The following is a 25,418-nucleotide window of genomic DNA, read 5'->3' on the forward strand; positions in this document are numbered from 1 at the left end:
AAGGCTTAATTTTCCCAAACAGAACAATGGAATCTGAAGATCAAATGTCAAACTTTGGATTTTCTTCCTCTAGATTTCTAACACTTGGTGTGTATAGTGTTGAAGTAAAAACAAAAAAATATTAATTCTACTTCTAAGTTCAGTTCTTGGTCCTAGAGAAGCCAGATATTTAATTTTAAAAGTCACTGGCTGGCTGTAGGTCATCTTCATAAACACGCAGTAAGACTAGGACTTCGCCCGGTCCCCACTCCCATTTCCGGACTCACGGGGGACATGCGAACAGATGCCAGCGTTATTAAACACTCGCCCACCTTCTAACTGCCCTGCTGTGAATTCCGGCTGGACTTGGAGAGACTGTCTACAATCTCTCCTCAGTCTTATGCCCAAGTTTCATTGACTACAAGTCGGAAAATGGCTACCCAGAATTACAAATCCGGAACTAATTTGGCCCTCTCCCTAAAATAGAGTGTTCATCCTCTGAGGAAGAGCGTGTGTGTGAAACGTGTGGGGAGTTCCCCTGGACGTGGTACATGAGCGACGCTGTGTGGTTTTCCTGCTCCCTCCGCAGCTGGCCTCTAGTTCACCTGCGAGTCCAGCGGCGCTCCCTCTAGTCCCAAATCAGAAACGTCCTTGTCTCTTGCACCGAGAATCAAGAGCTCTGGAATCTGATGCGAGAGCATCGTTGCCGCCACTGCACCTTGTTGTTGTCGGTCTTCACTGTACTTCACGCTGCTAAGGCCAAGCCTTAAATTTGTAGCCGGGGGTGTCTTACTGATATTAGAAACAGTGCTGATGAGTGATGAGTGGGAGGCAGTGATCGCAGCCAGAGAGTCCTGACCGTGCACACGGCAGGCTGGTTCTTCTGACAAGTGTTCCTTCCCATTGCTGAAGGGGAGGGGGGCGCTGAGGTGTCTCCCCTCCGTCCTCCGCTGAAACCGTCATGCTCTGGGCGGACTCTGCCACTGCTCCAAGACCCTCCCAGTTTGGGAGCCGGAATCTAGGAGGACAGGCCGTCCCAGGGCCTAGCCCAGCTGTCGGAGACTGATGGAGTCCCGCTGTCCCTTGAAAGCCCGTTGGCAGTTCACACCCATAAAGCTTATTTAGGTTCTCTCTGGGCTGGAAGCTTACGGTAGAATCGTACGTGCTGGTGACTGTTTATGCCTTGTGTCTCCCTCCCCACAGAGAACGTCATCAACGGGCAGGACTACGAAGTGATGATGCAGATTGACTGTCAGGTGATGGATACCCGGATCCTCCACATCAAGAGCTCGTCGGTTCCCCCTTACCTCCGAGATCAGCAGAGGAATCAAACCAACGCGTTCTTCGGCTCGCCCGCAGCAGCCCCGGAGGCAGCCCACGTGCTCAGCACCATCCCGGAGTCACTACAGTAGCCTCTGAGGCCGCGCGCGAAAACCCGGTGGGATCCTGCCGAGCTGGCGAGCAGGGGAGAGACCTGTTCCTGTCTGCCCTCTTGGTGGCCGGCAGAGAGCTGGGGTTCTCACCATCTGCCGGAAAGCACTGACATGACATTCAGACGTGAGGCAGACCGCCTTTCTCCAGCAGCAGATGCTGCCTGCGTCCTCCGTGGCTGCCCGGTGTCGATTTTTCCCTGTACCTTCCTCAATTGCTTTTCCTTCTGTACTTCTTTTGTGTTTAAATAGTCATCGTTAAAATAAGATCTTCTTCCCTTCTCTGCCATTTCACTTACTGACAGATTTTTATTTACAGCTGTACAGCACACTGATGTTTCCAGCAATTAGAGTTTTTATTAATTTAAAGCCAATCCATTGTGGATATAGTGCTTATTGGAAATAGATTTCAAAACCAGAACAGCGAAAATTGTCCCCAAAAGAGTCAAGACAATTGAGAACTTTAGTAAAAGGGAAAAAAATCCCCATTGGTAAAGTTGGTCTTGGCCAGGGAATGGTGGCTCCCACCTGACCCGGTGTGTGCAGAACCGCACAGGGGCGCCGGGGGAGGACCAAAGGCAGAGAGCGTCAGGGAAGGGCAGAGAGCGCGCGCTGTGGAAGGAGCCGGCTCTGTTACACGCTCAAAATGCTTTAAGTTTTGATGTGCCCGGAGCGGAGGGTGAAAGCCACGGCAGCCTTCATTTTAAGGCTCTGCAGGCTAGCGTACGTGCTTGTATGTGCTCTTTCCTCGTCCGGTGCAGGTCCGCAGGGACCCCGGGACAGACCCTTCAGCTTTGCTGTGAATCCCCACCCGTAACACGTTAACACGATGACACCGAATTCAGCTGAGGGACACGCAGCGTGCTGTTAAGCAGATGAGTTTTTTCTCCTCATGAGAATTGACAAGTATTTATTCCTCAAGACTCTGCGGACAGACTGGCTTAGACTCCTGCTCCCGGAGGGCATCCCACAATACAGCAAGAATTCCCAGTTTCTCCAGTGAAAAAGACAGTGAAGGAATTAACATTTTTGTCCTCCCATGGTTGGGAAAAACACAAACAAACAAACAAAAACCAGCCCTAACTGCATTCCCTCATCTCTCACTGTACCCTGACTACTTTCTTCTCACTGATGTTCTTCTGCCTTCAGTTTATAAAGTGAGTCCTGTTCTACGAAGCTTCACACTTTCTTGCTAGAACTGGTTCTGCAGACGCGGCTTCTTACCCTAATCTGCTTGCCCAGGTCGGCTCTCATGCCTTCCAGTCCCTGCTCCGGCCTTCCGCTGCTCTGAGCCTGAGGAAAGACCGTCGGTGCGAGTCCTGCGGGGTGCCCCAGCCCCCTTCTGCCCACGAGGGCCAGCCTGGCTCCTGAATAATCCCGAGGAAACTTCTGGATAGCGGCGCCTCTGCCTGAGCTCATCAGATGTGCTCTGAGATCCGTGTGACTTCGTGTGGCCAGCGGGGCACTCTGCTGCCCGGCTCCCCGGCACTCTGGGGTTCGGCCACGTTAATGAGCCTCAACTCTGCCCCCACCCCGCCCTACGCGAGCCAGTGAGAGTCCAGGCCACGCGGCCCCCAGTGCGGCTGTCGGGGCAACATCCACATGGGAACCCCCTTCCCGGGGCCATGGGACAAAACCTGCAGGTGGAGGACAGCCTTCCCTCGGGGGTGTCTCCTCCCGTCCCGGCTCTTCCTCCCCGTCGTGCGCACCAGCCGAGCCAAGAGCCATGGCCCCAGCCAGCGGGAAGGGGGCCGTGGTCCTTCCCAAGCTGTTAGTCCACTGGAGCTGTCACAGCGGTCACAGGCACAGCCTTACGGACGTTGCCGCCTCTCCCGAGCTCCGACTCTCACCCGCACACCGTCCCTGACCGGTCTGACCGACAGTGGCAGTCATGTCCCATCTGCCCCCGACGACGCCTCTCCCATGGGCGGGGATGCGGGGGCCGGCGGCCTGGGAGCCGCGCCCGCTTTCTCCCCGTTACCGGTTCTCGAGGGGATCCTTCTGAGATGAGGGAGCAGCCTTCTCCCCAGGGTGAAGTCCCCAGAAGGGAGAGAACAGCCACTGCGAAGCAGTCCTCTGCTTTTGTAACTGCCGTCAGAGCTCACTAATTCCTGCGCAGTTTTGATGTAGTGTCTGTGCTCACACCCGGTCGGCCTGCTGGGAAGGAGAAGCTGGCTCTGACTGATGAATATATTAAGCTGCTTTTTGAGTTTTAGGATAAAATGGCCTTTTCGGGATTGTAGCCTGGGATATATATCAGTATCTTAATTTATTTTTTTATTAAGTGGGATTTTGCAAGCTTGTGGGATAATTAGATACCCTAGAGGAGTCAAGTCCACCCATGGGGTAGAGAACTCTGTCCCCTTTGTCCCCCGACCCCTTCTCCCCCAGGCGGTGCTGGCAGGCGCGGCCGGAGCTGCTCTCCCACCTGCCTCTGAGCCCCGCGTGCCGAGGCTTCGTGGCAGCAGATGGTTCCTCGCGCTAACTACGGAGTCAGGCGTCGGGGATCCCCGCCCTCCAGGCTAGGGCCCGCAGCAGAACAGACGAACGGCTCCATGTGAATAGCCTCTCTCCAAAGCTGGGATTTCTAAAAGAATCATCTTGAATCAAAAGTTTGCCATGCTTGTCATCCAGAAGCTTTCCATTACATTACTGGGTGAGGTTTATCTTTTCACAAGTACAAAAACAAAAACAATCTGTTAACTATAAAAGCTCAGAGCATCTCCGAACTTTTCTCTAAATGCCCACAGGCCCCAGCACCAAGCAGACACGTCTCTGCCTTTTCTTGTGAGCAAGAAGCAGCCACGGAGGTATTTGAAAGCAGCAATGTTATGAGTCATTCTTGAGCGCGGAATAAACAGGACTGAGAAACAGACAAGCAACTTGGGATTCAAACTGATTTTTCTATCCTTTTTAAAGAGACACCGTCCCAACAAACCTTCCTGGCCTGACTCTTCCACCCCGGGCATGAGCTCCCGTCGGCACAGCAGTGACCCCGATGAGACGGCCATGGCTGCGGCCTTTGGTGTGATGGAAACCAGACCCCTCTTCAGCTCCTTGTGACATTTGCACTAATTTCTGGCTCTTGCCCTCTCACTCAGCTCAGGTTATAAAACTTGACAGAAAAAAGAGCACAGGGAAAAACCCGTATTTGACTTTCAAACACTGAAAAGTCTCCAAATGACTTCTACTTTCAGCTACATAGAAGAAATCACCCCTTTTCACCAACGAGCCAGAGTCTGACCCCATGTCCCCTGCAGCCTGACCTCAAGGACAGTTTCCACCTAAAGCTTGGTCCACTGCACCCACATGGGCCGACTCCGCCTCTGGCAGGAGATTCCCAGGAACTGAACTTTGAATGAAGCCTTTCATCCCATTGGCTGTTTCATGCACATTCACCTCTCAAGATCACTTCATGCTGGAATCCACAGATGCTTATCACCACCTCTGCATCCCCACATTTTTACAGAATGCTACTTTTGTCCTTCCGGAGTCATTCTGATTTACAGAAATTAGGATCTTTGCTGCTAATATAAGCACTAATTATATCACATACCTTAAAAACAAGAATAAAGCCTAAAGAAAGCAAATGGGAGAAATTCTCGTTCCTACCCCAGTCACTTCGGGGAAGGGGGGCAACTTCTGTGTCCCCTACTCCTAGAGGTTGTGGTTGATTTTTATTTTCTAGAGAAACAGAGCACTGGACTACCCAAACATGTTGCTTGAGTCCAGATGGAACTGTGCACATGAAAGAAATGCCGTTTTCTCCCACCTGACATAGAAATCAGAGTGTAGCCTGTTAACTTATATTTTTAGTGACTAAGCTTAAAACAAAGTTTATTTTAGATAAGTCTAGAGCTTTGAGCAGCTTGTTCTAATAGTTGTGTTATCTGTCGGATTATGAAAAGACTGACAAAGGCATCGTGATCAGGAAATTTGGTCTTGGGTGTGAATCATGTCGTGGCTAGCCACTGCCAAATAGTGGACACTGGTTTTGACATAGCGGTTTGCTGACTTTAAGCATGAGAGACTTATAATAATGCCACATTAAGAGACTTAATTATATTAGTTTGGGGAACCAAGGAGTAAATAAATCATAGTTTGTCATCTGCCAGGGTCAGCAGACAGCACCGCTCGTAACCACTAGTTAAACCAAGAGGCTTGATCTAAGTGGGGGCCGCCCCGGAGAAAGGCCGGCGGGGTGACTTCTTCACAGTCAGGGTCTATCAGCCCATCCAACTCACACTCAGCCCTAACTGGTCAGTCATCTAGATAAGAGGGGAAAGAACTTTAGATAAAACTCCCAGGTACTACTGGCCTTAAGACACCAGTTTCCTGTTTCTCATCACGTTGGCAAGCGTGGCTGGGCTAAGACCATGTGCTTCACCCCGGAGCCATCAGAGCCCGGGGAGAGAGCGTCCCCCAAGCCTTCCACCAGGGTTTTCCTTCCGAGGCTGCATCGGCGCTAAATGAAGAGCAGGTTAAAGGTGAGGAGGAACGAGGCGCCATCCTCTCCTGCGGCAGCTGCGTCGGTTTACGGTGCATCAAGAAACCGTGACAACAGACTTACGCGCTTGTAAGCACGTCTTCACAATGCAATACTTGTTCTTTGTCTAAGATTCAAATAAAGAATTTTTAAACTTGCCTTGTTTTGTTCTGTATATATAGAGAAAAAAAGACCCCAAATGAATCTGGAATGTGAAGAGATGAGTAATGAGAAGGGAAACCTAAAATGGCTTGTGGCCTGTTACTGTTTAGATGAAAACAATAGAACTCTTTTCCTCTCTCCCCCCACCCCAGCCTGGTTAAGTAAAAGTTTCCTTTATTGTGTCCAGATATTTCAACTACAATCTTACCAAGGAGAAAGATTTGTCTAAGAACAGCTACTTCATCCTTCTCCGTCAGGAACCTGGGTTACTCAGTCATGTCACAGGCGTCTTCCCAGCTTGGAATGACCAATGTCACCGTGCAGGCCGCCCGTCCTGCAGACTGCCAGCAGAGTCCGTCCACAGGTGATAAGTGCGGGCATTCCCTGAGTGCCTAGTGTTTGCCTCAAACACCGCTCTAGGCTCACTAGTCCTGCTGTCCTGTTCCCGTCCTCCCAACAACCCGGTCCCTACCACTGACTAACCAGTATCCGGACCCAGGCAATTCCACTCCAGCATGTGGATTCTGGCCACCATACTGTTCCACCTCCAGAGTCCCAGATCTCGTGTAGGTCCTGCCCTGAGGGAGCTCACAGTTGGCCTGTGGAGCCAGATGCTTCTAGAAATACACCAAATGAATAACATCAGGGTTCTCTCAGACACAAAATTACATGTGTTTCCAAAGACACTGTAACAGACCTCTTGAAAAAGACCTCAAGTCCCCTCTTCTGCCAAGAAAGCCGACACTGGAGGAAGGGCTGAGCAGCAGGGCTGAGCCTGTGGGATTGAGCCACAGGCTCGGTCTCTGGGTGCTGGAGCCGTCATGTGTAAATCCCTCTTATCGTCCCAAACCTTCTGTAAAAGCCTGCTGCACACACAGCTTTATGTCAGTGTTGTTTGGGGTTGGGGGGGCGGGTACGGAGAGGATGCTTGCCATGGAACTAGTGAGAACCGGTCGCAGACAGTAAAACAGGATGATTCAAAACCCAAGAGTCTGTGAAGCCACAGAGGTGATCCGGGAAATCCATCTTCCTCCTCCCCAACCAAATCCTATGCGATTGTCCCCTGGGCCCCCGCTCTGTGTGTGGGATACAGTTCAAGCCAATTTGCGGATCTCCAAGGAGAACCACTGCTGACGTCTGGGTTGAACCAGACACGGTGCCACCAACAGGGCTCGTCTCACACTCCGCGATGGGTCTAACTGTCCTTCTCGGTAGAAAGGCAGACCGCTTCCCGTGTTTTGTTTACTCTTTGGCTCGATGGCCTCTTTCACTCCATCACACCATCTGGTGTATCTGCCCACAAACACGGGCAGAGAATCCGTCCCTCGGTTCATTTCCTAACAGCTGACCCATGCTGAAGCACGCCTGCCAGACTGGCCCAAGCGTTTACCAGCATTAGGTCATCAGGCTTCACGGCAGCCTTATGACATATGTGTGTACCACGACTCACGTGTTCCAGATAAAGGAAGTTGGCACAAAAGGATGAAGGAACTTGCCCAAGATCTTACAACTAGCACATACCAGAGCTTGATTTTAAAGCCACGTTCCTTCCACTGCGCCACAAAGGAAGCAACAGGAGACGAGGTAGACAGGAAGAAACCGAGCCACATATCACAGGCAACCGGGGCTGGAGCTACGTTCCAAGAGCGAAGATGCAAGACTCAACAGCCGGTGGGTTTTCTGTAAACTCCGTCCCCCTGAAGCCACGTGCTCAGTGCTGGCTGCGTGCAGAGCCCACAGGGGGCTGTGCCCGCTTCTCCTGGACCTCAGTCCTTGTGGTCTGCATCCTGGATGAGTGACCCAGTGGGGTGAGGACGAGCTGGGCGCTCCCATAATTGAAGGCACAGGTGACCTTCCCACCCCACTCACGTCTAAGAGAGACGTTCAGCCCTGTCCCCAGGCTGCATCCACTGCCTACTCTCTCCATCAAAGCTCTACCTACGAGGGTTTCACTGCTGAATTAACTTCTAGTATGGATACTGACTATAAGATGGGAAAAGAGGCTGCTGGAAGAGAGAGCTATTGTGCAGCTCCAAAACTGAAATGTTTTCGTCTAGTACGAAAGGACAGATCTTTCAAAGAGATACAACGTGGCCATATGAAGAAGTGGGTCATCTGGTCAGGACAACTATTTGCAGCACTGTCTCTCCTGAAAACTGTGCTTGTTTAGGTGGGGGGCCTTGTGGTGCTAACCAGAGAACCCCACAACTATAAGGTGTTCCCTGTTGACACTATAGCCCTCTGCGGGAGAGCGTCAGCTGGTTACAAAGGAAGAACAGAGAACCCCAAAGCCCGCCCTGAATCATTTCATCCGTGTCCTGCTTGACTCTCGAGGCCTCCGGGGTTATCTACACTGCCTGAGCACCCAGGGAACGTGCATTCTTGGGCTGCATTTCAGCACAGGCCATGGCAAAGAGGTGGTGGCCCCGGAATTTAAAACTTTGCTACAGACTCTAAGTGTTGGCCCAGGCTCAGACACGCATCACCGATCTGTGGGAAACAGTCAATGAACCAGACAATATCCTTGTCCTCAAAGACATGTGACTGACGTCTCCTCCCCAGGTCCATGGGGTCACCCCTCTATTCCCACAGAAAAGTAAAAAGAATTTCCAGAAGAGGGTAAGATTTCTGGATAGCCTGCAAAATTAGTTTATTTAGACACGGGCTGCTCTCAGGAGAGCTTTGGAATGGAAGATTCATCGGCCGGTGCCTTTGTCACAGCCACAGAGCTCACCCCCTCACTTGGCCGCTGGTCCTAGGACATAAAAGAATGCAGTTCACCACACTGTCTCCGGTTTCCTGGCGGTACTAGAATTCTCTGCTAAGTGACTTGTTCACATCAGACGCACCCATCGCCCCCTCCAGCCTGGCAGCCTGGAGGAAGGCAGAGTTACCGCAACCCCCTTCCACTAGCCTGGGTGTTTCCATCAAACCTCAGCAGGAGGGGAACTGGAAATTCGTCTTAATTTGAACAGTATGAGCAGGAAAGATGCTGAAACATTTAACCTCTCGTTAAATGGCTCTACGGGTCACCACTCAGGTGAGCCCAACTAGAAGCACATTCCAGCCAGCAGCGTATCTGGGGTTAATTCCGTCTCCCCGAGATTGATAGCCTGGTACAAGTCACCAAAGCATGAACAGTCCAAGGAGGGAAAAATCTCCTCTTAGGTAGATGGAGGGCAGGGGGCTTCCAGAGCCACATCTGTCCTCTCCTTCCCAAACTCACCCCTGCAATGGCTTATGCGCACCCACGCCCCCCACGTGACAGTGAGCTCCAGAGTGGCTGGAAGGCTCTCCACGCCCAAGCCACTGCTGTGTCCCCAGTAGAGCCAGAGTGCTTGGAACAGGGCACTTTGGGGCATTTTAGGCTAAATCTGTTGTTGAGTTGAAGTACTGAGCATTTAGAAAGCCACAGACAGACTTTGCCTTTCCTGGAGCGCACATGACAGACTGGCATTTCTTGCCTGTTTTGGCACCACACACTCACGACATCACCCTACAAGGAAGCAGTCACAGAGCCCGTGCAGAGCAGGACACCTGCTGCCCGGTGCTGGGCCTGGAGGCCAGGATGCGGGAGAGCCTGCCTTCCTTCAGCAGAGGAGGACACATGAGCTTTCCTTGCCCCTTTCTTATTCCCTCCACCTTCCAACTGTGGCAAGCTGGAAGGGAACCTCGGAAGAAGCTGCAGACTGTGGGTCTGTGAGGGTGACCTCCATTCTGCAGCACTTGGGAACTTGCTAGAAATACCACCTCTCTGGCCCTGACCCAGACCTTCTGAGTCAGACTCTGAGGCTGGGCCCAGCAATCTGTGTTTTCACAAGCCCTCCAGAGGTTCTGATACGAGTTTGCGAACCACCCATGGAGCTGCCTGTCCGAGAGGCTAGAGGAGGGAGGGCAGCGGGCTTCTGCCAGACCCCAACCTTCCCAGGCTGCCATCGCCAGGGCTTTTAAGGAAACACCACGAAAGAATTTCCTGCTGTCACTCCCTTTCTGAAAGTCCGCGGGGGTCGCAGCTTGGGCCTCCCTAGCCTCCCACCCGTGGTCGCATCATCTGGCCTCGCCATCAGCTACGGGCCGGGAACCAGGCCCAGGCCCCTTATCCCAAGGGTGCCCTCAGTCCGTCCACAAGCCCAGGGCTCGGGCTGCGCCCAGGCAGGAGACACCGAGCTGGAGGCCTGCCTCCCTACAGATCCGAGGCTCTCCTGGGGCCCGAGCTCCTGGGCCCCCCACCTCATCCGCTTGGACCCAGCGCCCTCGGCTGAGGAAGGGAGAGCCCCCGGAGAAAATGCCCCCTCGTCCCCCTCCGTCACAGCTCTGAAGGTCTGCCTGTGCCCCACACGCCATGAGGCTGGCGGGGGCTCCGACCCGCTCCGGCACAGCGCTCAGTTCCTGGTGCCCACACTTCGCACACTGGAATCACCCGGGGACCTTTAAAACCTGCCGCCGCCTGGCCCGCGCCCTCAGACGTTCTGACTTCATGGGGACAGGCTGTGGCCCAGCTTGGCGGTGGGTGGGTGGGTGGGGGTTGCTACCATTTCCCCAAGGGATTCTCATGTGCAGCAAAGTTTGGGAAACAACAAACACTGTCTTTGGAGGCCAAGACCTAGTTCGCCTTCTAATGCTTACAGAGCAGCGCGCGGCCCTCGAGCTGGAGGGCAGAGCAGGTTCCAGGGAAAAGAATGAAGTGTGTCTGGATCGTCAGAGGCCAGACTCAGCAAAGAGCTGGTCAGGAGAGGAGGGGCGGGAGGGAGGGCAGGGAGGTAGGGGTGGCGTCTGGTGAACACTGGATTCACTAGTGGAGATGATGTCAGACATTCCTGTGATGTTAGAACTGGGAAACGCGTGAAAAGACCAGAGCTGTGAAAATGGAACTTTCTGTGAAATGGCATATTCTTGGAAGGAGAGGGACCGGGGAGGAGAATGGCCAGACCAGAGAGGGCACCAGAGGCCAGCTGGCTCCCCGGCCTTGACGTACGAAAGAGAGATGGTCTGGGTTGCCCTGATGAGCGGGTGCGGGGAGACCACTGCTGACCCAGAGGAGCCTGAAGCCACAGAGGAAAGATGAGGCAGGAGGGAGAGAAGGAATCACACTAATGCTGGCGTTGACCCAAACCCACCCAGCTCTGGCCACGTGGAGGGTTCTGGGAAAAGGCTGAGTGGACAGCTTCTCTCCACAGCAGCCCCTCGGGAAGGGAAGGGATATGGCAGATGACCTGATTCCCCTCCCTCCTCCTCCCGCCCCCAGCTCTGCAGGCCTCAAAGGAAGCCAGACCCATCCCCCGGGAGTCTTCAGGCTGAGAGACAGCCCAGACAGGCATAGGCCTCTGGCTCCTGTCTTGGGGTGCAGTTCCCCTATCTGAGGCCTGGCCCCAGCCCCTCATTCTTAGATCTCACCCCGATGGCTTCCCTCCAGGGGAGCCACCCAAATATGAAGTCACAGAGAGAAAAAGCCTTGCAGACTAAACTGAGAAAAATTACACGGGCTCTTAAATTCGTGGGTGAAAGGCTTTCCACCTGCTTTGCACAATCAGGAGACTTCCCGAGCCCAGGTGTGACCATACCCCACGTGCATGCAACGAGCACCCGCAGACGTAGTCTGCACGTAGTCTGCACGACGTAGCCCCTGCGAACCGCACGGGAGGCGGGCAGGAAGGTCCTGTCTCTGCCAGTGAGCTGGTCGGGGCGGCGCAGGCATGAAGACCCCACTGCCCCGTGGGGGGATCCACGCTCTCCCCCATGGGGCTGCTTTCCTGAGGGGTCAAGAAAGAGGCGGTTAAAGCTCCAAGAACCGTCTGGGGTTACGGAAACTGATCTCAACATTAAGAGCTTCAAGATGTCGACGGTCCCCACTAGTCAGTGTTCCTTCTCCCTGGACACCAGCCCCACCATGCCAGGCTATGTGCCCCCGATGCCTCAGCTCAAGCCGTTCCCTCCCCCGGAGGGGCCTGCCAGCTTGCCCGGAGGAGCCCGGGATCCCCACAGTCACGTCTGAGACCGTCAGAGCTTCCAGTTGGCAGTTTCCTGTGGGAGCACGGCCAGGGCCTTGGCTCTCCACTTCCTTGAAGACTTCCCTCTCCCCGCTCTGCCTCCGTCCACCCCGACCGCTGGCCTGGCCTCACCAAGGAGCAGGAAGTGGATTGGCCTCCCCCGGCCACAGATTGCCCCCCCCTCGGGGGTGGGGGGGTGGCCAGCAGCGGCAGAAAGCCGGAGAGCAGGAGCCCACCAATGGTCTTGTGCTTCAGGGGAGAGGAAAGAAGGGGAGAAGGGGAGCCTCTTGGGACCCCAGGGTCAGGAACCCATCCCCTCCAGAGCCCCTGTGGGCAGTAGAGTCTATCCTTCAGGAATGCCAGGACCCCAACGGCGCCCCCGTGAAGGCTGTCTTTTCTAGAAATGCAACACGGAGGACAATGGCCCCTCTGAAACAGAAGAGCCATTGTGAGACAAAGATGTCAGAATGGGGCCAAGGTCTTTATTCCACTGCTGACAGAGCACCGTGGGCTGGAAGGGCCAGGGTGACCGAAGGGCAACTGTGGCCTAAGGGTCATAGGTCCTTCTGTGTGACCAGAATGGGGCTGTCTGGTGGCAGCCTATACGTCAGTACACCCGTGCATCCCTCTGCGCCAGGCCCTGGCCCGGCTCTGACAGGGACACAGAGCCGTCCTCTAGCAGCAGATAGGCCCGGGTGATGGGGGGTGCGCTAGGACACCGGCGAAGAGGGAGGCGAGGATGGGCGCCGCCCCGGGTGAGCCAGGGAGGTCTTCATGAGGGCGGTGGCTTTGAGGTAAGACCTTACTTGTGGGGAGAATTCCCACAGGTAGTGACTGGGGAGGGTCACCCCTCAGGGCCTTGCGGGGGGTTGGTGGGGAGCAGTCTGAGCTGGGGCAGGGAAGGTGAGCTCCAGCCAGTGTAACCTCTTGTGTGGGGGCCTTCTGTGCTCGGGGGGGCAAACCCGCTGGGAGAGAACTTCCTGACTCTTCGAGCGCCACTGTGATGCTGAGAGTGGTTTTGAACAGCCCGAACTGTTCCTGGAGCTTGGGCGGCCCTATCTCAGCAAAGTCATACTCTGAGGAGTTTCCTAGAAAGAAAGACAGAAGGATCAACCTGCCGAAAGTGAGCGTGTTTCACCGGAAGTTAAGAGAGTTGCTGTTCTCCAACAACCAGACATGCCTCACGGGCCAAGTGGCCCTGGGGCCCAAGGATTCCTTCCATGGCACTTTCGACAAGAGCCTTTCTTGACTTGAAAGGTCTTAAGCACCCTCCCAGTGGCCCTTTGGCAAGAGGAAAAGCCAGCGGAGTTAACCTTGACTAAGCCCTACTCTGAGACCTTCTTCCCAGCCATGGCTGGTGGACAAGGGGTCAATGCGGTCAGCCGCCATGCCCAGCGCGACAGAGGAGCAGAAAGCTTGAACAAGCTGGTGCGCACACGGGTCCTCAAGCTCAGGGACCTCGGCGAGGCTGCCGCCGTGGGGGCCATGGACAAGATGAGTGAGCAGTGGGAAGTAGGAGCTCAGGCCCCGCAGGGAGGAGAGGATGGACATTTCCTGAATTCTCTGTCACGGTCCTGAGAGGACTGTGGTACCTCCCCAAATCTCTTTGGGACACATGCCGTGTCCTTGCCACCAGCTGCCCTCCATCTGAGCCAGCCTGGAGGAGGGACCCGAAAGAGCCTAACACCTAGACATCCCTGGTGACACCCCCTTCCCTCCACCGGGTCTCCGGGTTCAGGGGGGAAAAGCCAATGTCTTGTGGCGGGTGGAGCTGGATACTTCTGAGGGCAGCGGGCGGACTTTCCGACTTTCTAGCCAGCCCTCGCTTTGCCTCTCCAACCCTGAAATGAGGCGGCTATGTGACTCTGGGAAGTTCACCAGAGTTTTCCGGCCTGTTCCTGGCACCTGCTGCTATTGGCTGCACTTTAACTCCCCAAGGCACTGCCAAATTTTCCTTGGTGCTCCCAGGCCAGGCGATCTCCTCCAGAGAGAGAGCTCAGCTGAGGTCACATGGAAAATAACCCCAGAGCACAGCCCTGCTCCAAGCTGTTTCAACTGACTTCCCTTTGTTCTCTCTCTTTCTCTGTCTCTCTGTCTCTTTCTCTCACACACACACAGAAGAAACAGGCCTGCACCCCCACAGGTCACACTGCATGCCCCTAAACAGAGGAGTGTCATGCAGGAAACGTTTGAGACTTGTTTGCATCTAATGACTCTGGGAACACTTAAAAAGTAGAGAACTCCCGGGACACCCTGCCACAAGGTTCCTGTAACCGCTGGCTTCCAAACTACAAGCCCTTCCAGGGGGAAAGCTCTCAGGACCGATGAACCTTGCTTTAACACCATAACACATTCCTGAAGAGTCACAGATAATCTACTCATTTCTACTCTGCCTTATTCCAGGAAAACAAAACACAAAAGCACAGCAAACACAAAGATGGCAAGTTAGAAAAAAGAACTTTAAAAATATAAAATACAAAAAGATGCTCAACATCACTTGGGATCAGGGAAATGCAAATCAAAACACCAATGAGATAGCACCTCACACCTCTCAGAATGCCTAAAACCAGCAACACAAGAAACAACAGGTGTCGGTGAGGATGTGGAGAAAGGGGAGGGAATCCCTCTTACACTGCTGGTGGGAATGCAACTGGTGCAGCCCCTCTGGAAAACAGTAGCTCTGAAAAAACAGAGCTACCTTAAGACCCAGCAATTACACTACTGGGTATATATCTAAAGAGTACAAAAATACTAAATCAAAGAGACACAGGCACCGTCATGTTTATAGCAGCATTATCTACAGTAGCCAAATTATGGAAGGAGCCCAAATGTCCATCAGTTGACGAACGGATAAATGCTGTGGTGCATATATACAATAGCCTAGTACTCCAACATCAAAAAGAGTGAAATCTTGCCATTTGCTCGACATGGATGGAGCTAAAGTGTACAATGCTAACGGAAATGATCAGTCGGAGAAAGAGAAACACCATATGATTTCATATGTGGAGTTTAAGAAACAAAACAAAGGAACAGACTCTTATCTAAAGAGAACAAATCTGATGGTGGGGTGGATGGGGGAAAAAGGCGAAGGGATTAAGAGCACACTCATCACGATGAGCAGGAGGTGATGTATGGAAGTGCTGAATCACCATATTGTACACCTGAAACTAACATAATGCTGTCTGTTAACTATAGTGAAATTAAAATTAAAAAATTAATTATGGGGTGCCTGGGTGGCTCAATGGATTAAGCCCTGCCTTCGGCTCAGGTCATGATCTCAGGGTCCTGGCATGGAGCCCCACATCAGGCTTTCTACTCAGCAGAGAGTCTGCTTGCCCCTCTCTCTCTCTGCCTGCCTCTCTGCCTGCTTGTGATCTCTGTCAAATAAAGAAATAAAATCTTGAAAAAAATAAAATAATAAAATAAAATAATTAAAAATATATAAAATAGGGGGGTTGGGTGAGCCTGGTGGTGGATATTATGGAGGGTATGCATTACATGGAGCACTGGGTGTGGCTCATAAACAATGAATTTTGGAACACTGAAAAGAAATAAAATAAAATAAAATGAAAAAATAAAAAATATAAAAACATAAAATAGAACCAGGAGAGAGGTAAAATCAGCATGGACACCATCAAACAGACAGACTCGCAATGGGTGAGACACAATGCACCATAAACTCTCCAGCAGCTGCACAAACAGAGAAATCTGAATGGTTACCCAAAGTATTATGTATAAACTGAACACTGAGAAACTGAATCACATTTTAAATACCTTAGTGGCATTACTATTAAAGAAAACCTTCATAGAAGACTTCTAGTTTCATTTTTTGTTTTTGTTTTTTGTCTGCTCAGCAGCCCTTCTTTGGGGGAAGTGGCCCTTCCTAGCCTCCTGTGATTGGGGTGGGTTGTCACTCACAGAATCCCAGCCTCATTAGGGCTATAGGCTTTAGAGCCAGTCATACACATCAGACCCTCTTTTGGAAATCTGCATCCTGAATGGAGACACCTGGGGACTGCAGGTGGTTAAAGCAGAGTCTGCTGTGAGGCTATGCAGAAGACAACTCACCTCAGGACATCAGGCTACTTGGGACCCCAGGCCTGACCTAGTTCTGTTCTTCCCATGTCTTGATTTTCCAGATTTGCCTTGAGTCTACAAACTTTCCAGATTCTTTCCAATAAAATCTTTCTAGCCTAAGCTAACAAAAGTCTATTCTGGGAGAAGGAGGAGCAACATGGCAGAGTAGGAGACCTAAATATCATCAGGTCCCAAGAGTTCAGCTAGATAGTTATCAAACCATTCTGAACACCTACAAACTTAACAGGAGATAGAAGAGAAAAAGAGCAGCAGTTCCAGGAACAGACAATCGACTGCTTTCCAGAAAGTCTCTTCTGATTTGGTTAGTGTATTTTTCTGGGGTCATTGCTACCCTTCTAGTATTTTGTTCTCTCATTCACCTACTCTTATCTGGATAAAATGACAAGATGGAAAAACTCACTACAAAAAAAAGAACAAGAGGCAGTACCGACAGCTAGGGACCTAATCAATATGGACTTTAGTAATAAGTTAGAACTAGGGTTCAGAATGACAATTATGAAGGTGCTAGCTGGGCTTGGAAAATCCATGAAAGATACTAGAGAATCCCTTTCTGGGGGAAATAAAATCCCTTTCTGGAGAAATAAAAGAACTACAATCTAGCCAAGTTGAAATAAAAAAGCTATTAATGAGGTGCAATAAAAAATGGAGGCTCTGACTGCTAGGATAAATGAGGCAGAAGAGAGAATTAGTGATATAGAAGAACAAATGATGGGGAATAAAGAAGCTGAGCAAGAGAGACAAACAACTACTGAACCACAAGGGGAGAATTTGAGAGAGAAGTGGTACCATAAGACAATACAATATTAGAATAAATGGGATTTCAGGAGAAGACGAAAGAGAGACAGGGGCAGAAGGTATACTGGAGAAAATTATAGCAGAGATTTTCCCTAATTTGGCAAAGGGAAGCATTAAACTCCAGGAGGCAAGGAGAATCCCCCTCAAAATCAATACAAATAGGTCCACACCTCATCATCTAATAGTAAAACTCATAAGTCTCAGCAACAAAGAGAAAAATCCTGAAAGCAGCTCAGGACAAGAGATCTGTAACATACAACAGTAGAAATATTAGATTGGCAGCAGACCTATCCACTGAGACCTGGCAGGCCAGAAAGAACTGGCATGATATATTCAGAGCACTAAATGAGAAAAATATGCAGCCAAGAATACTATATCCAGCTAGGCTATCACTGAAAATAGAAGGAGAGATAAAAAGCTTCCAGGACAAACAGAAACTAAAAGAATTTGAAAACACCAAACCAGCCCTCCAGGAAATATTGAAAGTAGTCTTCTAAGTAAAGAGAGAGCCTAAAAGTAAAAGACCAAAAAGACACAGAGACAATATACAGTAACAGTCACCTTACAGGCAATATAATGGCATATCTTCCAATAAATTCATATCTTTCAATAGTTATCCTGAATGTAAATGGGCTAAATGCCCCAATCAAAAGACGCAGGGTATCAGAATGGATAAAAAAAAAAAACAAGACCAATCAATAAGCTGTCTACAAGACACTCATTTTAGACCCAAAGACACCTCCAGATTTAAAGTGAGGGGGTGGAAAACTATTTTTCATGCTAATGGACATCAAAAGAAAGCTGGGGTAGCAATCCTTATATCAGATAAATTAGATTTTAACCAAAGACTATAATAAGAGATGAGGAAGGACACTATATCATACTTAAAGGGTCTGTCCAACAAGAGATCTAAGAATTTTAAATATCTATGCTCCCGGGACGCCTGGGTGGCTCAGTTGGTTAAGCAGCTGCCTTCAGCTCAGGTCATGATCCCAGGGTCCTGGGATCGAGTCCCACATCAGGCTCCTTGCTCGGCGGGGAGCCTGCTTCTCCCTCTGACTCTGCCTGCCTCTCTGTCTGCCTGTGCTCACTCGCTCTCTCTCCCTCTGTCTCTGACAAATAAATAAATAAATAATCTTAAAAAAAAAATCTATGCTCCCAACATGAGAGCAGCCAATAATATAAAACAATAACAAAATCAAAGAAACACATTAACAATAATACAATAAAAGTAGGGGACTTTAACACCCCCCCTCACTGAAATGGACAGATCATCTAAGCAAAAAATCAACAAGGAAATAAAGGTTTTAAATGACACACGGACCAGATGGACATCACAAATATATTCACAACATTCCATCCCAAAGCAACAGAATACATATTCTTCTCGAGCACACATGGAACATTTTCCAGAACAGATCACATCCTGAGTCACATATCAGGTCTCAACCAGTATCAAAAGATTGGAATCATTCCCTGCATATTTTCAGACCACAATGCTTTGAAACTAGAACTAAATCACAAGAGGAAAGTTGGAAAGAACTCAAATATATGGGGGCTAAATAGCACCCTATAAAAGAATGAATGGGTCGACCAGGAAATTAAAGAAGAATTTTAAAAATTCTTGGAAACACGTGAAAATGAAAACACAACTATTCAAAATCTTTGGGATACAGCAAAGATGGTCCTGAGGGGACAGTTTATAGCAATACAAGACTTTTGTCAAGAAACAAGAAAGGTCTCAAATACACAACCTAACCCTACACCTAAAGGAGCTGGAGAAAGAACAGCAAAGAAAGCCTAAACCCAGCAGGAGAAGAGAAATAATAAAGATCAGAGCAGAAATCAATGAAATAGAAGCCAAAAGAACAGTAGAACAGATCCACAAAACTAGGAACTGGTTCTTCGAAAGAATTAATAAGAATGATAAACCCCTGGCCAGACTTATCAAAAAGAAAAGAGATAGGACCCAAATTAATAAAATCATGAATGAAAGAGGAGAGATCACAATCAACACCAAGGAAATACAAACAATTATGAGATCATATCATGAGCAACTATACGCCAGAACATTTGACAATCTGGAAGAAATGCATGCATTCCTAGAGACATATAAACTACCAAAACTGAACCAGGAAGAAATAGAAAACCTGAACAGACCCATAACCAGTAAGGAGATTGAAGCAGTCTTCAAAAATCTCCCAACAAACAAGAGCCCAGGGCCAGATGGCTTCCCAAGGGAATCCTACCAAACATTTAAAGAAGAATTAATACCATTTTCCTGAAACTGTTCCAAAAAATAGAAATGGAAGGAAAACTTCCAAACTCATTTTATGAGGCCAGCATTACCTTGATCCCAAAACAAGGGATCAAAAAGGAGAATTACAGACCAATATTCCTGACGAACACAGATGTGAAAATTCTCCCCAAAATACTAGCCAATAGGATCCAACAGTGCATTAAAAGGATTATTCACCATGACCAAGTGGGATTTATTCCTGGGCTGCAAGGTTGGTTCAACATCTGCAAATCAATGTGATACAATACATTAATAACAGAAAGAACAAGAACCATATGATCCTCTCAACAGATGCTGAAAAAGCACTTGACAAAGTACAGCATCCTTTCTTGATCAAAAGCCTTCACAGTGTAGGCACAGAGGGTACATACGTCAATATCATGAAAGCCATCTATGAAAAACCCACAGCAAATATCATTCTCAATGGGGAAAAACTGAGAGCTTTCCCCCTAAGGTCAGGAACATGGCAGGGATGTCCACTACGACCACTGCTAATCAGCATAGTACTAGAAGTCCTAGCCTCAGCAATCAGACAACAAAAAGAAATAAAAGGCATCTGAATCCGCAAAGAAGAAGTCAAACTCTCACTCTTTGCAGATGATACGATACTTTATGTGGAAAACCCAAAGGACTCCATTCCAAAACCGCTAGAACTCATACAGGAATTCAGTAAAGTGTCAGGATTTCAAATCAATGCACAGAAATCAGTTGCATTTCTATATACCAACAGCAAGACAGAAGAAAGAGAAATTATGGAGTCAGTCCCATTTACAATTGCACCCCAAACCATAAGATACCTAGGAATAAACCTAACCAAAAAGGCCAAGAATATGTACTCAGAAAACTATAAAGTGCTCATGAAAGAAATCAAGGAAGACACAAAGAAATGGAAAAACATTCCATGCTCATGGATTGGAAGAACAAATATTGTGAAAATGTCTATGCTACACATTTGATGCAATCCCTATCAAAATACCATCCTTTTTTTTTTCAAGGAAATGGAACAAATAATCCTAAAATTTATATGGAACAGAAAAGACCCTGGATAGTCAGAAGAATGTTGAAAAAGAAAACAAAAGTTGGTGGCATCACAATTCCAGACTTCAAGCTCTATTACAAAGCTGTAATCAGTAAGACAGTATGATATTGGCACAAAAACAGACACATATATCAATGGAACAGAATAGAGAGCCCATAAATAGACCCTCAACTCCATGGTCAACTAATCTTCAGCAAAGCAGGAAAGAATATCCAATGGAAAAAAGACAGCTTCTTCAACAAATGGTGTTGGGGAAATTGGACAGCCACATGCAGAAGAATGAAACTGAACCATTTCCTTATACCATACACAAAAATAGACTCAAAATGGATCAAAAACCATAGTATGATACAGGGATCCATCAAAATCCTTGAGCAGAACACAGGCAGCAACTTCTTCCTAGAAACATCACCAAAGGCAAGGGAAGCAAGGGCAAAAATGAAATATTGGGACTTCATCAGGATCAAAAGCTTTTGCACAGCAAAGGAAACAGTCAACAAAACAAAAGGACAACCAACAGAATGGGAAAAGATATTCACAAATGACATATCAGATAAAGGGCTAGTATCCAAAATCTATAAAGAACTTATCAAACTCGACACCCCAGAACAAATAATCCAATCAAGAAATAGGCAGAAGACATGAACAGACATTTCTGCAAAGAAGACATCCAAATGGCCAACAGACACATGAAAAAGTGTTCCACATCACTTGGCATCAGGGAAATACAAATCAAAACCACAATGAGATACCACCTCACACCAGTCAGAATGGCTAAAATTAACAAGTCAGGAAATGACATGTTGGCGAGGATGCGGAGAAAGGGGAACCCCTCCGACACTGTTGGTGGGAGTGCAAGCTGGTGCAACCACTCAAACAGTATGGAGGTTCTTCAAAAAGCTGAAAATAGAGCTACCCTATGACCCAGTAATTGCACTACTGTGTATTTACCCTAAAGATACAAATGTAATGATCCGAAGGGGCATATGCACACAAATGTTTATAGCAACAATGTCCACAACAGCGAAACTATGGAAAGAGCCCAAATGTCCATCGACAGACGAACGGATAAAGAAGATGTGGTAATATATACACAATGGAATACTATGCAGCCATAAAAACTGAAATCTTACCATTTGCGATGATGTGGATGGAACTAGAGGGTATTGTGCTAAGCGAAATAACTCAATCAGAGAAAGAAAAATATCATACAATCTCTCTGATATGAGGAATTTTTTAGAGGCAGGGCAGGGGGTGATGAGGGGTAGGCAGGGGAAAAAAATGAAACAAGATTGGATCAGGAGGAAGACAAAGCATAAGAGAATCTCGATCTCACAAAACACACTGAGGCTTGCTGGCAGGGGTAGTGGTGGAATAGGGTGGCTGGGTTATGGACATTGGGGAGAGTATGTGCTATGGTGAGTGATGTGGAATGTGTAAGCCTGATGATTCACAGACCTGTACCCCGGGGCAAATAATACATTATATGTTAATAAAACTGTCTATCAGAAAATCCAATGAAGCAAATATAATGCAATATAGATGATTATTATATCTCGGGGATAGGGGTTTTGTATACTTTTCTATTTTTCTTATGAGTGCAAGTTTGCACATAAAAACTGAGTCCCTATGATTTAACTTGTGCTTTAGATATTGTTTCGTTAAGCCCCCAAACATCCATGTAAGACAGATCCATTACTGAGGGCTCAGAGTTCAGTGTTTTGTGCAAGATCGCACAGCCAGATCAGGGCTGACCCAGGGTGTGTCCACAAGCACCCACCTCCCATCATGCCGCTTGCAGAAGGATAGTATCTCAGTTGGGGGGGGGGGGAGAAATGGCGCTGAAGCTATATACCAGGGGACCAGGGAGCCAGGGGACCATCAAGGGAAGTCCAAAAGAGGAGCTGGGCAGAGGAGTCAAGTAAGGACTTTGGCTTTGGACAGCAATAACAGCTGTATTTCTCACTTTTCCTTGCATTGCCTTCCTTGAACCTCCTGTGAACGTACTCGTTTTGTAGGCAGAATGTGCTTTTTAAAAATATATTTGTTTTATTTTTTAGAGAGAGATACAGACAGAGCACAGTGAGGTGGGGCAGAAGGAGAGAGAGAATCTTAAGCAGACTCTGAACTGAGCGCAGAGCCCGCCACAGGGCTGGATTTCACGACCTTGAATTTACAACCTGAGCTAAAACCAAGAGTCTGATGCTTAACAGACCACCCAGACTGCCCCACCCAGGAGCCCCAGAGTGTGCTCCTTTTTGCAGAGGACAGCCAGATGCAGAGAGGCTGATCCAGGTCATGTGAACGCCAAGTGGGGGAGCCAGGACTCATTGCAGGCCCTGGAGACAGTTTCCTCCAGCAGACACGCGGCTTCCCTGGGTGGTAGCAGGTGGGAAGAAGGCATACACGCATCACCCAGTTGTGCCCAGGTGCGTGCTGGCATAAGAGGTGGCAGCAGCTAGAGCACCTCCGCATACCGCTGGGTTGATTGCAGGTGCTTCCGCCAGCCTCCCCAAGTGCCCAGGGTACCTGGGCCAACTCAGGTGGGCAAGGCCACCCCAGTTCCTATCCTTTCTGTTGGCCTCTGGAGGTCTTCAGGTTGAGCCCCTTGCTGTCTTCTGCTTCTGCCCAAATGTGCCCTCATCACACAGACTTTCTCTGAGCTGCCCACATAAAAAGCCATCCTGTTTTTCTCCATACCTTTTTCCTGCTTGCTAATATTCCCACCTGTCACATTATGCATAAATGCATTTCTTTCTCCTCCTGCTCTACAATCTAAGCCCCATGAGGTCAGGACTTAGCCCTGGTCACTCAGGATCCCCAGGGGAGGCTCCATGAATATTTGTTCAATGAATAAACGTACACGTGAGAAAGCGAATGTTAAAAAGAAGGAGGTTAGTCATTTCTTTTCTCTACTTCTGAAAATTAAGCTGTTGGGAACTACTATAGAAGGAGAAAAAAAAAAAAAAGTATACCTGACGCTTGACAACACAGGTTTGAACTGAGCAGGTGCACTTCGTGTGTATTGTTTTTCAACAGATACAGGGCCGTTAACGTATTTTCCTTACAATTTTCTCACCATATCCTGTTCTCTAGCATACTTTATGGTAAGAATATGGCTATAACACATACAGCATACCAAGTATGTGTTAATTAACCGTGTCATCAGTAAGGTTTCTGGTCAAAGGCAGGTTAATAACAGCTAAGTTTTGGGGGCAGTCAAAAGTTACGGAGGATTCTCAGGCACCGAGGAGGCTCAGTCGGTTAAGTGCCTGCCTTTGGTTCAGGTCGTGATCTCAGAGTGGGATCGAGTCCCACATCGGGCTCTGTTCAGCCGGGAGCCTGCTTCTCCCTCTTCCTCTGCCCCTCCCCCTACTTGTGCGCTCACTGGCTTTCTCCATCTCTCAAATGAATAAATAGAAAAATCTAAACAAAAACAAAACCAAAAACCCTCATAGAGGTTGGCGTCCCTGAGCCCCGGGCTGGAAGTCTATCTTCCCATCCCTGGGGCACTTACCCGGGAGCACTTCCAATGCCCGAGGTCAGGGGAGGGTGGCAGAGTTCAGGAGAGACTAAGACAAGCCTGAAGGCGCTAAGATCCTGCGTTTACCGGAAAGGGGAAGACCCGGGAAGGACGGCGCCTCTGCAGCCATCTGAGGAACTCACCGTGGGATTCCTGGGACGGCCCGCCTGTGCTCGGGGAAGCCGCTTCCCACCACCCGGCTTCAGGCCTGCGGCCACCTCTTCCTCCGCTTCCTCCTTCCAGCCCGAGGGAGCCACGCGGGGGCGGCTCCTCGCCTGCCCGGGGTGGGCAGTTCGCTCGCACACAGGAGCGGCAGCTGGCGGGCCCTCGCGGGACGGCGGGCGGGAGAGGGCGCCCTGCCGAGCGGCCCGTGGAGGGCTCTGGGAAGCCGCCTACAGCGGGGAACGGACGCCCAGGTGCGCGGCCAGGCCGGTTTCCAGGTGCGAGCCCGACCCCAGAGTCACCGACCGGGTGAGGAGCTGCCCTTCCGACGGCCGAGCGCCCGCATCCTGGGCCCCGGCTCCCGACCCCTTCGTCGGGGCGGCTGCTCCCCGGGCTTCGCCAGACACGGGCCGTCGGGGCGGCTGCTCCTGGGCTCTGGCGGAACCGCGGCCGGGCCCGCCTCTGCCGCCCCCACCTTGAGGCTTCTCAGGCCCTGACGCCTTGCTCGAGGCCGGTCCGCCATGGCCGCCCTGAACCGGAAGCCGGAAGTCAGAGGCCTTTCTGGGCGCGACGGGGCAGCCCGGAGACCTCCAGAGTAAGCAGTCTGGGGGGCCCTGGCACAGGCGGCAGCGGGCAGACCGCTGGCGCTGGCCTCCGGGGCCCCCGGCCACGAGGTCACCAGGAGCCGGTGGCGGAAAAGTCCTGGTCCGTGAGGCTGGCAGCTGTATTCACATTCCACAGGCAGAGAACATTTCCCGGAGACCCACGTTCCCACCAGCGACTCCCTCGGGGCTCGCCCCCTGCCCTCACAGCGGCTCTACCTGGTGGACTTGAGTCTTGGCCACGGTTTCCAACCCGTTCCCTCCGCTGGCCGAGCGGGGCCTCAGGACACGGGCACCGCCTGCCATCTTTCTGAGCCCTGGACACACACCTCTCTCCCTCCAACGCTCCCGCTTCCCCCAAACCTGACGGGCACTTGCACTTCCTGCGGAAAATGTGACCCAACAGCCCCGGATGGGGTGAGGTCGTTTGGGTATTTGTTATCTGAGACCTAAGCGGTGGACGCGAAGAGCTGGGAAGGGGTGGGACGTCCCCGCCTTGCAGGGAGGTTGTAAGCAGCACAGGGATGGACACGGGAGCACGTGTGTATGTGTGTGTGCGCGTGTGTGCGTGTGTGGAGGGGGCGCCTGAGGTCTGTGCAGAAGGAATCACCCGGCAGCTGCTCCTTAAACAATGGAGGGGGGCGGTGGGGACAGCGCGGTGGTGTCATGCTGATGCAATGGCCTTCCTACTTCATCCTGGGAGTCGGCCCTCCTCCCAAAAACTCAGGAGTCACCTGTTCAGGCTTTTCCCGATTTTCTGTCTCCTGGTCCATGTCCTCTGTAGGAAAGGGGAGAATCATGGGCTCAGCCATGCTTGGGGAGGAGTGAAGGCCTCACCCCACCACAACCTCCCTCC

General features: G+C 50.2%; 1 protein-coding gene across 1 annotated transcript in view; it reads left to right on the plus strand.

The window, feature by feature from the left end:
• ATF6 (activating transcription factor 6) overlaps window positions 1-6,053 on the plus strand; it is a gene marked incomplete at its 5' end in the record, with an annotated part of 214,184 nt that extends 208,131 nt beyond the window's left edge. Inside the window, one exon of the mRNA XM_044267818.1 lies at window positions 1,183-6,053. Coding sequence (XP_044123753.1) covers window positions 1,183-1,391 — 209 coding nt within the window. The remainder of the gene's footprint in view (window positions 1-1,182) is intronic.
• Window positions 6,054-25,418: the final 19,365 nt, after the last annotated feature.

Source organism: Neovison vison, chromosome 10 (genome assembly GCF_020171115.1).
Source record: "Neovison vison isolate M4711 chromosome 10, ASM_NN_V1, whole genome shotgun sequence".
Classification (NCBI taxonomy): Eukaryota; Metazoa; Chordata; class Mammalia; order Carnivora; family Mustelidae; genus Neogale; species Neogale vison.